At 38.7% G+C, this 16535-nt stretch overlaps 1 protein-coding gene and 1 long non-coding RNA gene across 2 annotated transcripts in view; one reads left to right on the top strand and one right to left on the bottom strand.

The window, feature by feature from the left end:
• The window catches only part of LOC107690225 (uncharacterized), a 13821-nt gene extending 11379 nt beyond the window's left edge, over nt 1-2442 (bottom strand). The window contains exon 1 of the long non-coding RNA XR_001634415.1: nt 2367-2442. This is a non-coding gene — a long non-coding RNA (uncharacterized LOC107690225). The remainder of the gene's footprint in view (nt 1-2366) is intronic.
• A 2265-nt stretch (nt 2443-4707) lies between these two features.
• Nucleotides 4708-16535, top strand: part of LOC107690226 (uncharacterized) — a 13363-nt gene continuing 1535 nt past the window's right edge. The window contains exons 1-3 of the mRNA XM_016488481.1: nt 4708-4790; nt 9022-9201; nt 15769-16533. Coding sequence (XP_016343967.1) covers nt 9068-9201; nt 15769-16533 — 899 coding nt within the window. The 5' untranslated portion in view covers nt 4708-4790; nt 9022-9067. The remainder of the gene's footprint in view (nt 4791-9021; nt 9202-15768; nt 16534-16535) is intronic.

The following is a 16535-nucleotide window of genomic DNA, read 5'->3' as shown; positions in this document are numbered from 1 at the left end:
TGAACATTAAAGCATGTCAACATATTCTGTTACACCAAATACACAAAATAATGATCTTTAACATAGCATCATATGACCCCTTTAAATATTTGAATATTGCACACTTATGCATCCATGGTACTAAGTTTTTCCAATATAAAAAACAGGCCCACTAAGTTCTTAAATATCTTATTTATTACAATATTGATGTTTCAATATTAAAATGAATGTAATAATGTTAAAATGAATAATGATGATTCTTTTTTGTTTTGGAATAATGCTTGATAAATTTGATTGACATCTGTGTTATGCTGTCTCAGCCATCTTGCGTCTTTGAGTCCTGAGTTTGAGTGTGTTCACCCATCTGGTTATATTTTGCAGTTGTGTGTTAGAAATGCTTAGAAAAACAGAAGCAATGTTTAAACAAAAAAACAAAAAAAAAAAACTATCTCACATTCCGGTTCATTAGCCGCTGTAGGTAACTAACTACTATACTAACAAAGTGCAGTAAATGGTAAAACTAGTTTGTTTATGATTATGATAATGCAATAAAATATGATGATAACAAATACATTTTTCAATATAAAGTAGCAAAATGGACTGTTTTTGTACAGCTAAAATAACTGGAAATGAATGACACTGGAAACCTTGCACATTTAAGTTACAAATGGCCTCACTGTGTTGACGTTAAAAATAAGGAGGATAGTTTGAGTATTGTAATCTGTAATAGTATATAGCTTAGGCATACTGTGAACAAATTTAGGATATGTTGACACTGCACATGACATCAAAGAAACAAGTTACGTAAGGTTATTGATGAACAGATCATTTAAAAGTGTTCTGTGTTTTAGTATGGGAAAGGGCTCATATTATTGTGCCTGACGCTCACAAGCTGATAGTTTCATCTGAATTCACTGTACAACACTTGAATGACATTTTCTCCTCAAGATGCTGCTCTTCCAAATAATATGCAGCATAATAGCAATAAATCATACAGTCTTTCGATGAAGATGTTTGCTATAATTAAGTAAATAAAAATCACTTTGCAGAACTGGAGTAATATTATGTGACACTGACGTCAACTCCAAAATTTTCCTTTGCAAAATTTAACAACTGAAAACCTAGAAGTCCTTCACCACAGGAATTCTTGCATGGCTGTACAACAACAAGAAAACAAATGAAAAAATAAATACAGCTACAGGCATGCAAGATAAGAGACAACTTGTTTTGTCAAAATTGTACTTGTTTTACTGATGCTAAATAGCTGATCAATAACTGGCTTTTAGGCTTCTGACAAATGTTTAATAAAGTGATTTTATAGTTTGACATTTGTTAGCTATTTAGTTTCATATTAAACTGTCTGCACATTTCATGTTTTCATGTTTTTGTTGTTGTTGTTGAACATACTTTTGTCGTTACAGGTGATGAAATCCTTTTTATATACTTTTTTTTTAAAGTCCCCCTGTAGTCAAATATTTTATCCCTTAAAACTTATCTTTGATCATCAAAATGACATATTTAAATGTTTTTTCTTGTGAAAATAATTTTCTCATCCGGGCTAGGCTAGCGGCTAACCCACACAAGCCAGCTATCCCCACCATCGTACTGGCTAACGTACGCTCTTTGGACAATAAACTGGACTACATCCGACTACTACGCTCAACTCAAAGGACTGTAAGAGACTGTTGTGTTTTTGTGTTCACGGAAACATGGCTCAGCAACAGCGTTCCGGATTGCGCTATTCAGCTCGACCAGCTAACATGCTATCGAGCGAACAGAGCTCACGTCGAGGGAGGTAAAACCCGCGGCGGCTATCACTTTAACTGACTGATAAGCTCTTTTGCACTACACTCGTTATATCTTCACAGTTGTTTATATCACTAACTGCCATGTGCCTTATGCCACGGTTTCTATCTCCTTTGTATATTGTATAGGTTGTATTTTATATATATTTAAACTGTATTTATCTGTATTATGTCTACTGTTAGTGTTAAGTGTTAACTGTATGCACCAAGGGTCTGAGAGTAACGCAATTTCAATTCTCTGTATGTATGTGCTGTACATGTGGCAGAATTGACAATAAAGCAGACTTTGACTTTGACTTTTTGACTTTGACTTATGGCAAAGAAGTCACAACTGTTTAACACCAGCCAAAGACAAAAATCTGCTTATCAACCTGAACGCCCACCTTTGCCTATTATAATCGGTAAAGAACCTGTAAATTAATCTTAACTATAAGCAGAATCCCTAAAGCTCGATATTATTACAATCCTGAAGATGAATTTCCGATCATCCAATTTTACAATTTTACAACATGACAGCAACGCGAATACATAAACATTTGACAATAATATGACATGATATCAAAATCTTATAACTGAACTTACTGTAATGTGGTATTTATGAAGGTTTTTTAAGTCTTCAAAATGTGAATTTACATTCTGTAATTCTGACTTTACTTTCGTTTTCTACACAAAGGCGTATCCTCAGGACGCAGAACGCGCATGCTCAAGAGACTAGTGTTGAGTCGTTCTTGAACGATTCATTCATTTTGAACGAATCTTTAATGTGACTCGGGAAGAACGAGTCGTCTCGGGGAGTGATTTGTTCAGTCGCGCATGCGCAACATTCTATAGGTTCTGTACTGCAACTTCCAAAAGAGGACACGACTAGAAATCAGTGGTTAAGTTGTATTTACAACACTGTTCCAGAACACTTCAACACAAATATTCAGATGTGTGCAGCGCATTTTACGGAGGACTGTTTCCTGATCCTGGGAGAGTAGACTACAATGCTGTGCACAAAGGTTGTTTCTATAAAGTGGGGCAATTCCAACTTTGCAAGGACAGTATGGTGCTTCTGACACACAATGATACAGGAGAGATCTGTTAGTGTTGAATGTTCTGTTGGGATTTAAAGAGCTTCTTTTTGAGTTTTGTGAGGTTACCGTTGTGCCGAAGAGTAGAGTGTGTGCTTCAGTCCAGGAGAAGAACAAGAAACACTGATAGTATAATTCATATTGCTTTATTTAAAGGCAGTAGCTGTGTAGTTGCTGATGCAGTGAAAATCTCTTAGTTAGCTCCAATTGCGCATGCATGGGTGCTCAGATTAACTAGCTGTTATCTGCAAGAAGTTTAGTTTTGGTATTTTAATGGTTGAGTTTTACTCAGATATTTTTATCTTAAGATATATTATTTCTAAGTAGACTCAAGTCAAATATGTTCAAAGTATTAATATGTTCATGTTAAAAAATAGTGACCATTGTTTGCTTTCTGAAAACCTTGCTTTCATTTTTAAGTTTTGTGCAATATTTTTTTACTTGCGTTTTTAAATTCTGGTTTTATCCTTATGTTTTGATCTGTGACAATACATTTGGCAGGAATTTGATCACAAACGAGACTTTTGTTTTTAAACTTTGAGGGAACATTGCCAGAACGTTTGCCCTGTTAGTTGGGATGTTCTCTGCGAACATCAAAAATACGAACATAATTAACACATGCAATCATAAAATGGATTAAAATAGTTTTCTTTTCTAATTTTACACACACGTTGCATCACCTAAATTGTCTATAGCTTCAGTTGAAATACCTTAGGTTGTTGATTGACATTATTTCGGTAAAGATTAGAAAATCACAGACATTCTGACGTCAATGCATGAGGGAAATCAAACTGAGTCCGTTATTACTTTCACTTTCGATTTCAATCCATTTCATATGCGTCAGTTTTTGTTCGTCAGTGAACAACAGCAGTGTTACGAACTTATAAATACACAGAACAACATGGCACGATATTAAATAAAGGCTGACACCTGAACTTACCGTCAAATGTCTTATATCTTCACTGAACCACAGTGATATCTTAGCACGTTCCTCTCTGAAAACAATGTGAACAAAGAAAAGTTGAACAATTTAAGCGTGTAAATCCACTAATATAGGATATATAAAATAAGTCAATAAGATCTCTTAACCAGCATTCACAATGTGCTAAAGCAGTGAGGTCCTTACAATCTTCTACTGAAAGAATAAAATATTCCCAAATTAACCAATGTAATGGATTTTGATATGGGTAGTAAATAATGAGATTAGCCGTTATTGAACCTGAATGAGCAGTTAGGTATTTCTGTTTGAGTGCATTAAAACATAACATTCAAAACAATATTTTGTTGTTCATATAAAGCTTGTTCTCCATCGTTGCATACTCATTGATGAGACCTGCAGATAGTGATAAGAATGTGAAAAAGGCCGGAAGTCAACAGCACATGAATGCCAGAATGTAAAATGAGCTATTTTATGCATTTAAATGGTTTCATTTTAGTTTCTACTTTACAAATTAACGAGAAAAAATAGCGGATATTTTCTAGTATAAGTGCACTGTGCTCACATTTACTTGTGCATTAAATTACAAATAATAATAAAAAACCCCATAGCCTATCAGCTTGCGCCTTATATTGTGATCTCGAAATGCAGAATATAATTTAGTATGCATTTGAGAGACGTTCTTTAATGTGATGCATATATACATGCATGCACAGTTTGCAACTTTATTCGTCTTTTTGGTAATTTCATGACAACTGACGATATAACTAGCTTGTATGCTCATAGTTTTTTGTGTGCTTTATACTAACTAGACGAGGCCTTTTGTGTCTCAAACGAGTCTCAAGCAGTCACGTGGTTGTGTGCGGAAAGAGTCAAGATTCGGACGTCACAGATCACGTGGTTACGACCAAACGAGACAAACTCGGGCACAGCGCTTCACTGTGAGATGTTGCGTTTTTATTCATCGGTGCAGAACGTCTAATATTTATGTGAAAGGTATGTGTATACAGTACGTTTATGTTTTTTTTTCTGTGTAGCCTAATCGTTATTTCTAGGCGCCTCAAAGTTGTAGTAAACAATCTGGAAGAAAGATGTGCAAGTAAAACCGAAAGTAAAAACACCCGACAGCAGTTTCATTGGTAATAGGCTGAAATCGAGATTAGCAAACGAGATTTTTTCCTCGGTAAATTCTATACGTGCCAACATATCGTACTTGCTTTGTTAAAGGTGTTTTGGAGAATTTCCTTTAGACAGTTAGAATGATAAAGAACGGCGACTTCGTCTAACAAATGCGTTATTATGCTTAACTGGGCCGTTTCTAGCGAAACCCCTCCCTCACAATCCCATCCCACTTCCAAACTTTATTCTTTTAGATTGTATACAAATAACATAAAACTGATTATGTAAACACTCAAATCTTAAATATCTCCATTGATACATTTTCAAATTATACATCCCACTCCCAAACAAGATTACACACTCACACACACTCACACTCACACACACACAAGTCACGCGCTCACACACACGCTCACACTCACGCGCACAGTCACGCGCTCACACACACGCTCACACTCACGCGCACAGTCACGCGCTCACACACACGCTCACACTCACGCGCACAGTCACGCGCTCACACACACGCTCACACTCACGCGCACAGTCACGCGCTCACACACACGCTCACACTCACGCGCACAGTCACGCGCTCACACACACGCTCACACTCACGCGCACAGTCACGCGCTCACACACACGCTCACACTCACGCGCACAGTCACGCGCTCACACACACGCTCACACTCACGCGCACAGTCACGCGCTCACACACACGCTCACACTCACGCGCACAGTCACGCGCTCACACACACGCTCACACTCACGCGCACAGTCACGCGCTCACACACACGCTCACACTCACGCGCACAGTCACGCGCTCACACACACGCTCACACTCACGCGCACAGTCACGCGCTCACACACACGCTCACACTCACGCGCACAGTCACGCGCTCACACACACGCTCACACTCACGCGCACAGTCACGCGCTCACACACACGCTCACACTCACGCGCACAGTCACGCGCTCACACACACGCTCACACTCACGCGCACAGTCACGCGCTCACACACACGCTCACACTCACGCGCACAGTCACGCGCTCACACACACGCTCACACTCACGCGCACAGTCACGCGCTCACACACACGCTCACACTCACGCGCACAGTCACGCGCTCACACACACGCTCACACTCACGCGCACAGTCACGCGCTCACACACACGCTCACACTCACGCGCACAGTCACGCGCTCACACACACGCTCACACTCACGCGCACAGTCACGCGCTCACACACACGCTCACACTCACGCGCACAGTCACGCGCTCACACACACGCTCACACTCACGCGCACAGTCACGCGCTCACACACACGCTCACACTCACGCGCACAGTCACGCGCTCACACACACGCTCACACTCACGCGCACAGTCACGCGCTCACACACACGCTCACACTCACGCGCACAGTCACGCGCTCACACACACACTCACACTCACGCGCACAGTCACGCGCTCACACACACGCTCACACACTCATACGCACGCACGCGCACTCATGCACGCACTCACGCACACACAGACACACATATATATATATATATTAGAGTTGGGGTACTCGGACTCGAGTCCGGTCTCGGGTACAGTTTTTAAAGGACTCGGACTTGTCACGGACTCGGATGCATTTTTACTCGGACTTGACTCAGACTCGAGCCTTTTGGACTCGGAAAATATGTCAGAGTCCAGGGACAGTTGACGGAAATGTCACTGACTCAATGCATTATCAACAACTGACTTCCAGCTTCAGATTTAAGACCCTTTCACACTGTGTGAAACCAGTTTAGATTTATTGAAAATTACAACAGATTTATTGAAAATTAAAGTTTGTAGTTACCGTTACAGAGGTCAGTGTTTGCTTTAGTTGTGCCCTTGAACCTTAACGTTTACCTTCAGACGTTTTCTGTTTGTTGTAACTGTGTGTTCAAAAAGCACATTTTTTATGGCAAGACAAAATGGGTCAGATGATATTGGTTGTATTATGATGATGCCAGAGTTGCCAGCCACTGATCTCGTTTAATTTAGTTACGTGGGTGTTTTATCTGTTTTTATATCTATTGATTGCAGAAGCTCTGTGACTTTGTTGTATGAGATTGGACAATGTTTCACTAATCATTAATTTACAAGAAGTTTTTAACTCCAGCATCACTTAGATACTCACAGACATCAACAATCAGCACAGGAACCTCAACAATGGTGACAGAAGTTTCATGCCGCAGTGCATGCTGGGTTCCAGCATGCACAGCAGCATGAATAAATTACGAAGCTGAATGGTCTTACTGTTTTCTTTATTTGAATGTATTGTTTTGCTGGTATTTTTGAATGTGAAAAAAACGTGAAAAAAATTGAAGGGGTATGAATACCCCTTAACTTCAGCCATAACTTCAAAAACGACTTGCCCTAATAAATCTAAAACACTAGTACCGAAAAAGGGCAAGCTGATAATGTTTCACAACATAATTTTCACTTGATTTAATAGGCACTGCCCGCACAAGCTGTCGCAATATTGCATTAAGCCAAGAGAGATCGCTCTTGGCGAGCCGTAAGTAAGGGACCGTGGGGAAAGTGCAAGTTTTCGCCGTATTGATCATAAGTGCCTGATTCGGGAGTTAGCATTGCTTCACACATTGCTATATTATTGATATGGACTCCATGATTTATGTGACTGACTCAAAAACAAGTTCAGATGGGTTCTTCACTCCCCACATGAATCAAGCAGATCAAGCATCCACTTCCCAGCTGGCTATGTTTCGCTCTCCGTTCATCTTTGAATGTCTTCAGGAAGCTAAGCTAAGTTCCTTTTTAATGCTCTCAGATTATTGGCAACATGCTTGCTAAGGCTATTCGTGTTGCTTAGGCTTATTTAGTCATTTTCAGTGAAATGCTCGTGCTAAGATATGCGATCATACTGACAATGTACCTTACTTATCTGTGTCATTGGCAACATTCTGTTGCTGCAATATGCTGTGCTTTAACCTATCAAGTCAAGTCACCTTTATTCAAGCGGCTTGAGGTGATAGATGGAAATAACAATCATGGCGCAAACGGAATCATTTCTGCTGTGGCGCTGCTCAAAAGAGAAACGGTAAACGGTTGTTGTTCAGTGAAGTCAGTTCAGTGTTGATCCTGTTCGGAAATCGGACACACTTGTTCTATCTAGTCGTATTTGAAACATGCGTGTTCTTAAACCTGGTTGTTTTTGGGATCATGCTTGTTTTTAAAGTTACAGTTGTATCGGGAATATGCTTGTTCTTAAAGCTACGGTTGTCATTGGGAGCACGCTTGTTCTTAAAGCTGTAGTTGTATTGGGAACGTGTTTGTTCTTAAGGCTATCTGGTTGTTGTTTGTTGTTGCTTAAGCTGTTCAGGTATTGACAACATACTCGTTAGGTCATCTGGTTAAGGGCAACATGCTTGTGGCTACGGCTTATGCGGGATTTTGGCAACATACTTGTTTGATTCATTGGGTAAGGGCAACATGCTTGTTGCTTAAGGCTTGAAATTTTCGCTGTCATTTTATGTCGGGGGATATGGCATATGGTTTTGTTTTGGGGGGTTATCGCTGCTCTCCCTGCTCTCATCCATGCTAGGCTGCATGGATGCGCAGGGAGTTCTTGCCCAGAACAGAACCATACCGCCAATCCAAACTGTATGTTAATTGTCAATGATCTTTGACGATAGTGGTCCTGACAGAAGTACTTTTTTCCCATTTTTGAACTGTCACCACTGGCATAAAATGCATCAAAGATCGCTAAAGTAAACAGATTTTACTAATAGAGCTGCCAATCTCTGTGTAAAATTAACGATACTGCCATCTTTCAAAAGTCACTTTTTCCCTCCTGTAATTTGGCTCAGAATCTCAAAATTTTAAATTTTTACCCCGCCTAAAAATAGTGGATTACTCAGTAAATATACATCCATGACATGCAATATTTTGGCTTTCTTCTTACTTTTTGTATTTCATTCATCATATAAAATATTAATAAAATCTAAAATTTGAGCTGGAGACCTCTGATTTAGTTTTATGGAAATGTAATTACCCATTTTGCATTTATGTAACATGCTAACTGAAACAAAATTATGAGTTTTCATTCCATTTTGCAGGCCGTAAACAACCCCTTTTCATCGAAGAGGCAGTACAGTATCTGAAATGAGTCATGATAAGGGGAGAGAAGAGAAAGATGTCAAGAGAGCAGGATCTCCAGAACCAAACTGGGTGTCTAAGAAGAGTGACAGCTGTGCACAAATTAACATCAGCGATGAACCGGCAAGGTTTGACCCAAGGTGAGACAAAGCAGTACTTGAGACGTGAAACTAAATGATCATATAGAGAAAAAAGATTAGATTAAAAAGCTACCCAGGCTCATTGGAAATATGTGCCTCTACATACATTTCTGCAAAACTCAAACTTACCTTTAGATATGAGTTGCTGCAGTTTCCAGTTGAAATGAATGCTAGAGGCAGTATAACTCTGATAACATTTATTCCTTTTCACAAAATGTCAAATATAATTTACAGTGCCAAAGTTTCAATTAAGAAAGTCTATTTTCACACAATTCCTTGCATAGTATTATGTTATGACTTCAAAACAATTTTATCATGCTGTGAGATTCAAAAACTGATACTTTTGAACATTAGCGTCATATACATCTTCATATGGTGTGGCAGCATGAGAGGTTGCGATCTTTAACCTGTACAGTTTTCCGATAAATACAGCTTCAACAGTCTCCTCAGCATGCAGGTGTTGTTTAATAATCAAACAGAAGTTCTCAGGTTTACAACTTAAATCTCGTCAGCACACAAACAAAATAACTTAATCGTCTTTACTTCTTCCAACACCAGTGGTGTGTGTCTTTTCCAGGCACAAAAAAAACTATTTTTCCTCCTCTCAGATCATGCTCATTAAAGTTGCATCTGCCCCCTCTCTCTAATGCCGAGTTCACACTGCACGATTTTCAAAGACGTCGCATCACTGTTGGTTTCACACTGAACGACTATCTGGGGTAGCATTCAGTTGTCGCTGTGTTCACACTGAACGATGGAACGAGACAGGAGGTTACACACTGCATGACTTTACAATAGGAAGAATCGCGACAGCGCTCTCTGGTGCAGGGTGCCAGGTTTTCACTACAAAACCTGCCCAATTACTACTCAAAACTAGTCTGAAAATAGCCCAATTGCTTTCGAGGGGGTCCCCCAGTAAAAATAGCGTTCCGGGGGTAAAATACACATTTTTTTGTCGGGGTTCTCCTGGTACAATTCACATTCCAGGGCCTAAATATCACGTTATTGGGGTCGCTTCAACCTGCTGACATAAAAAACAACCGGCGGCAATCGCGGATTTGGCAACACTGGTCCTCAAACTACGTTTCATATAACTCCCCCCCGAACTTCCCGCTGCCCTGTATCTTGGGCTCTCATTGGCTGTAGGTCATCGCCGATGTGTTTTTCAGTCAGAACTCATTTCACACAGCGTGACTGTGAATCGCTGACAGCTCCAGATATTTAGCATGCCAAACATTTCACGTCCGTCGGCGACGCGTCGGCGATTCTCTCAGATCGTGTCTTTGATAATTCGCACTGCGTGATTGTCACTCGCGTGAACAAGTACCGATTTGCCTCCGATTATGAGTGATTTCGCAAAACCTGTCGGCGAGTAAAAAATCGGGCTAAAATCGTGTGTAACAGAGGCCAGCGAGTAAGTGCTGTGCAGGTAAACCTCACTCCCCTGATCTCAAGAGACGCACTAGCGACTGACGCTAGAGGCTGCAGTCTTTAGCCTCCTTGTTAGTGCATCCACCTCCCATGCTGGAGACCCGGGTTCGAGACCCACTCGGAGCGAGAACGAGGTGTGGCGGAGAGGACCTGGGAGAGAGGGGTTACACGTGCAGTGTGAACTTGGCACAAAGCAACCTGCGCTTTTTAGTCTTTAAAAGGCAGCCATCTTGCCCTCTAGCTTCCTTGCAAGGTGACCTGGGAGTGATAGTTTATGACAAGACACCATCTTATTCCAATCATCTTAGAGCAACATATCTTCCCTCTAGCACACGCCCTCCATGATGCTGGTATAGTTAAAAAAAAAACAGCTTAAACCTGCATATAAGAAAGTTAAAATAGCATGATTGCATCAACGAATACATTTTTGTATTACTTTTGCATTTAACACCATCATGTAAGGGGAATTTCCAACACAATAAAACATTAACATTTTAGTGACACTTCACTGACATCTGAAATCCTGAACCGCCGCAATATGTACCTGAAGCAACACAATAGAAACTCAACAATACATGCCTGTACCAATGTAATAAAAATGTGGCCACAATTCACGTATTGAATTCACGTTTTAGCGCCATTCAGTGGACATATCACTTTAAAACTGCTGTAACACATGCTGTAAGGTACGTAATATCAGTGTTGCAGGAATGTCACCGCAACCACGTATTTCCAGTGAGCCTAGCTTGGAACAAAAATAAAAAACTTCACATAACCTACATGCAGAGGTGGAAAGAGTATGAAAATATTCTACTCAAGTAAAAGTACCATTACATTAATGAAATTGTACTTAAGTACAAGTAAAAGTACCAGTCTAAAAATCTACTCAAGTAAAAGTAAAAAGTAGCTCGTTTAAAATTTACTCCGAGTAAAAATTACTTACTTTAAGTACAAGTACCAGTCTAAAAATCTACTCAAGTAAAAGTAAAAAGTAGCTCGTTTAAAATTTACTCCGAGTAAAAATTACTTAGTTACATTTTAACAGTGAGAGGGAGGCAAAAATGGTATAGGCCAAGGGTGTCAAACTCAGCCCTGCACAGTTTAGATATAGTTTAGTTACCAGGCAAATTAAATCAGTATCAACAAAATTAATCTTTTCAATGCAGAGGAAACACAGAAGCTTCTTCGGAACCGAATCATTTAAACGGTTTATTCATTCAGGAACAAAACACTGTCATTGCTCAGAGACGCAAAACTGTGCTATGGTGGCTGTTTCAAATTATTTTTGTTGTCGAAGTAGAGCAAAAACAGGCAATGTCTAAAACACAAGCCTCTTAATTAACTTATTGTTTATTGAACTGTTGTAAAAAAAATCTATATGTAATCATGCTGATTTTTGGAGGACAAAACGGCACTCTTTGTGTGATATTGATTTACTATATGAATTAATTATATAAATATATACATTTTCTGCCCCTATATCTTAAATTTTGAAATCATTCTAAATGCATTTTAACAGACTAAATCACGCAGTGAAAGAAAGCACTCTAAATGTGCGCGCTCTAGTCTAATCTACTAGACTTCACAGCACTCTGTAGGAGTGTTTTGTTTGGTTTTTGGCAAAATACTGATCATGTCAAATCGCACATCGTTAAAACAACAATTACGATATTATCGCAGACGATATATATTGCACACCCTGCACCACTGTCTTTTTGGCTAATTTGTGCAAAACCTTTTGCTAAACTGTCAAAGCTTCATTTTAACCACCAATGCAACAATGCAAGTATTTACCTTAACTCTACATGCTTGCGAAGGGTTGATGTCGAGATTTTATAAGCTGCTAGTTTGGTCTCCCTAGGCAAACAGCTTTCACTGCAAAATAGAGATTAAATATGGCCAGGGGTTCACTTCATTTCCTTCGAGTTCAACTTCAGCAGAATACGACGGACTATCGTTTTCAGCTGGGTCTGCACCATAACGTCTGTCTTGTCCGTCTGCATCTTTCTTGTGATTTTAGTGCCTGTTTGCTCTCCTGCCCATTATTTACTGCAGTAGTTTCAAGGGAGCGATTTTTTTTTTTACTCAGTAATTAATGTGTTTTAAAATGTATTAAAGTACAATACTTCAAACTAAATATACTTAAGTAAAAGTAAAATTACAGATTTTAAAAATTACTTTAAAAAGTAGAAGTAAACAAAAAAGCTACTCAATTACAGTAACGTGAGTAAATGTAATTCGTTACTTTCCACCTCTGCCTACATGTGTATTAGGTGTCACATTTCAAGACATGCAGTGTGACGTACTTCATCTAAAAGTGATCGTTTTAATTAAACAGCATTATAGAATATTAGTAATAAAAACAAGTGTGTTTGTCACACCACAGGACTATTGAAATGAACTACAAATAAAAAAAATATTTTGTGATCTGACGTGGTATCACAGATCAAGGCAGAAATTATATATTATTATATAGCATTCTATTCAGTGGTAAACATTATATCAGTTAGCATGGCATTATAAATATACTTTATTCGTATGAAAAACCTGAGATGTATAGATTAGAAAAGCAAAGATAAACCATATACTGTCGCAATTGTGTGTTTGTTGTCATGTTTCATTAGGGTATAGGGCTGCCACTAACGACTATTTTTATTTCGATTAATCTATCAACTAATTTATCAATTAATCTAAATGATTAATTCCCCACAAAAAAATCTAAAATTTGAAAGAACATTTTATTAAACTTGCAACTTTGCCATTCAGTAGTGTACCATAAAAAAGTATAAATGTAAACAAGCCATTGATGAAATGTAAAACTATAAGAGTAAAAATGTAAACAAACCTAATAAAAATGAAATAAAAAGAAAATAATTACAAAAGTCTGAGAAAGTCAGCATGTTCTTAATGTCAATATATCCACATGTTCTGGGCTTCTATTCATTACAGCTGTGAGTGCAACTATAAAGGGAAAAAAATATGTTTAAATTAACCCCAACAGTTGGGGTTTTCACATTAAATAAATGCAATGTTTAGAGTCCACTAGAATCAAGTATTAAAATTGTATTATTAAAAGTTATTATTATTAAAAATTGTAAGTATTAAAAGTACTCTTAGAAATGTGTAAACAACAGATTTAAACAGACATCTCCAGCATGATGAAAAAAATGAACAGAGGGCTTCAGTAGTGAAACTCCAAATGAAATCCAAATTTCTATGAAATCCTTTTTTAAAGCAAAAGTAAAGTGCAACAGAGTGCAAGAAGCAAGTGTCCATTTCATAGTCCAAATCACTGAAATCAAAGTTCAGTATTATAGTGTAAGAATAACAACATGTCCACGTATTCTAGTCTACTAATAATAAAATATTATAATTAATAATTATTTTTGGGGTAATAAAACTAGATGTAGGCTAAGTGTACAATAGCCTTTAAATCATATGGTTTTATTGAACAAAACTGTTAAAATACTGTATTATAATGTAATAGAGCCACTGATCTATATATAATTATAAAATAAAATAATACAATATAATCTCTATTATAGATCAGAGAATAGAGCTAATGTACATCACGCATTACAATAAAGGCCTGCAGACAGAATGGTGAATGACGTCAAGTTGACCGTTCCAAGACGGCGGCCGCTTCTACGTGCCTGGAGCGGTCGAATGGGGAATCTATACATATCTATGCTCAGAACACTGTAGCAGCATGCGGACATCCACCCAGAACACACTAGCAAGACACTAATAACCTGAACACTCCAGCAATTGCATAGCAACACGTTAACAATAAACACTCAGAACACTCTAGCAACATGCTAGCAACGATTCAGAACACTAGAAGCTGCATATCAACATGCTAACAACCTTAACTACTGTAGCAACATGCTAACAACCACTCAGAACACGCTAACAACCATTCAGAATACAAGAAACTGCATATCAAAATGCTAACGACCTTAACCACTGTAGCAACATGCTAACATCCACTCAGAACACTCTAGCAACACGATAACAACCACTAGCAACATGTTAACAACCACATAGAACACAATAGCAAGACACTAACAGCCACTCAGAACCATAGGTATATATACGTAGATGCCTCATTAGCGACTGTTTCTATGGGCCGCTATAGTAGATGCGGCCGCCATCTTGGAACGGTCAACTTGACATCATTCATCATAGACTGTATGGTTCTCACAGAGCCGTTGAGCTGTTCTGTGCAGGATTGTGGCATCTTTCGAATATTCAGTGATTACTATGGTGAATGGCGTCAAGTTGACCGTTACAATATGACGGACAGCTTACGTATAGCGGCCCATAGAAACAGTCGCTAATGAGGCATCTATGTATATATATCTATGCCTATAACTGCATCACATATAATTATTTAATTAAATCGTAGCATTTGTGAATTCACAGTTATGCTTAATTATGCATAACTTAATTATACCCATTTTTAAACGGGTTTAATATATCATGAGGCCTTGGAAAACAGTCTAATAATGTGTTTTATGGATTCTCGTCCGTAAAACGCGCCACTTCCGGTATTTTGCCGGTTAGTTGACGCAGGCAAAATGAAGTTGAGGATTTTTAAAAATCGAATAGAATCGACGAATCGTGACAGCCCTATTAGGGTATGATTATTTCCCAGACCTCGCTCCTCATTATAGACATTAAAAAAAATCTCAACCTGCATGCTCCAACACTAGGCAGCATTTATCCGTTTATGTATTGAGCAAATGCATCTATATCCTCTGCCTCAGTTACCACTCCACTTAATACAGCCTGAATGCTCAATTCTATATTCATCCATTTCATTGGTTTAGTCTGCTGCTCAGAACTCAAAATAAGCTCTCCAATTCCAGCTTGGTGTGAGTTATCCTGCTTGGGGTGTGCCCAATATGCCCAATATGTTTGTTTTCTATTCCATTCAAAGATTATATGAACATGTAAACATGTGAATGGTGCAAAAGTTCTGACATATATTTTCTGTTTCATTTTTACATCACAAAAACCTTTTTAAGATTTAACAAGGGTGTGTAGACATTTTATATCAACTGTATATCTGTGAAGAGCAACAGATGTAACTCTCTGAAGTTGTAAGGTGATGTCTGTGCTTTGTCCCTACAGTGGTGGAAAGGATCATCTATACCACAATCAGTCTAGATGTGGAGTTTGTGAGCAGGTTCTGAGAGACCCGGTCTCTATCTCCTGTGGACACAGTTTCTGCAGACAGTGCATCAATACATACTGGGATCAGTCCAGACCATCAGAAAACTATGACTGTCCTCAGTGCAGAAAGACATCTAGAACATATCCTGTTCTACAAACATACAACATTATTGGAAGATCCAGATCTGATGATTCTGTTCAATATTACACTCAAAAAGCCCAGCAGGAGAAAACAAGAGACCTACAGAAACCAGTTGATGATAAACTACGTAGGTTCAAAGACCAGCATAAAACCAGCTTGAAGAACAAGTATGAGAGATTATTTGAGGGACTCAACATGAGGAAGCAGAAGTATGAAGAGAGAGATCCAGAGAAACTCCTGCAGTCCAACAGAGAAGTGATTGTGAAACTTGCTGAAGTGGCTTTCAAACAGCTGATGAAGGGCAATGTGATGTTCTACGAGGAGGACCTGATTGAGAGTGGCATAGACCTCACTGACGCCTCAGTGTATTCTGGGATTTGCACTGAGATCTTTAAGGAGGAATCTGTGATTCATCAGAGGAAAGTCTACAGCTTCATTCATCTGAGCTTTCAGGAGTTTCTTGCTGCTTTCCATGTTATTCACTACCATCTTTGTACTACAATGAAAGCACTACAGTTTATTACACTGCATCATATGTTTAAAGTAGCAATAGATACAGCTCTACAAAGTAAAAATGGAGCGC

This window comes from Sinocyclocheilus anshuiensis, unplaced genomic scaffold, assembly GCF_001515605.1.
Source record: "Sinocyclocheilus anshuiensis isolate Anshui unplaced genomic scaffold, SAMN03320099.WGS_v1.1 scaffold2520, whole genome shotgun sequence".
NCBI lineage: Eukaryota > Metazoa > Chordata > Actinopteri > Cypriniformes > Cyprinidae > Sinocyclocheilus > Sinocyclocheilus anshuiensis.
This window is presented reverse-complemented; position numbering and strand designations above follow the sequence as displayed.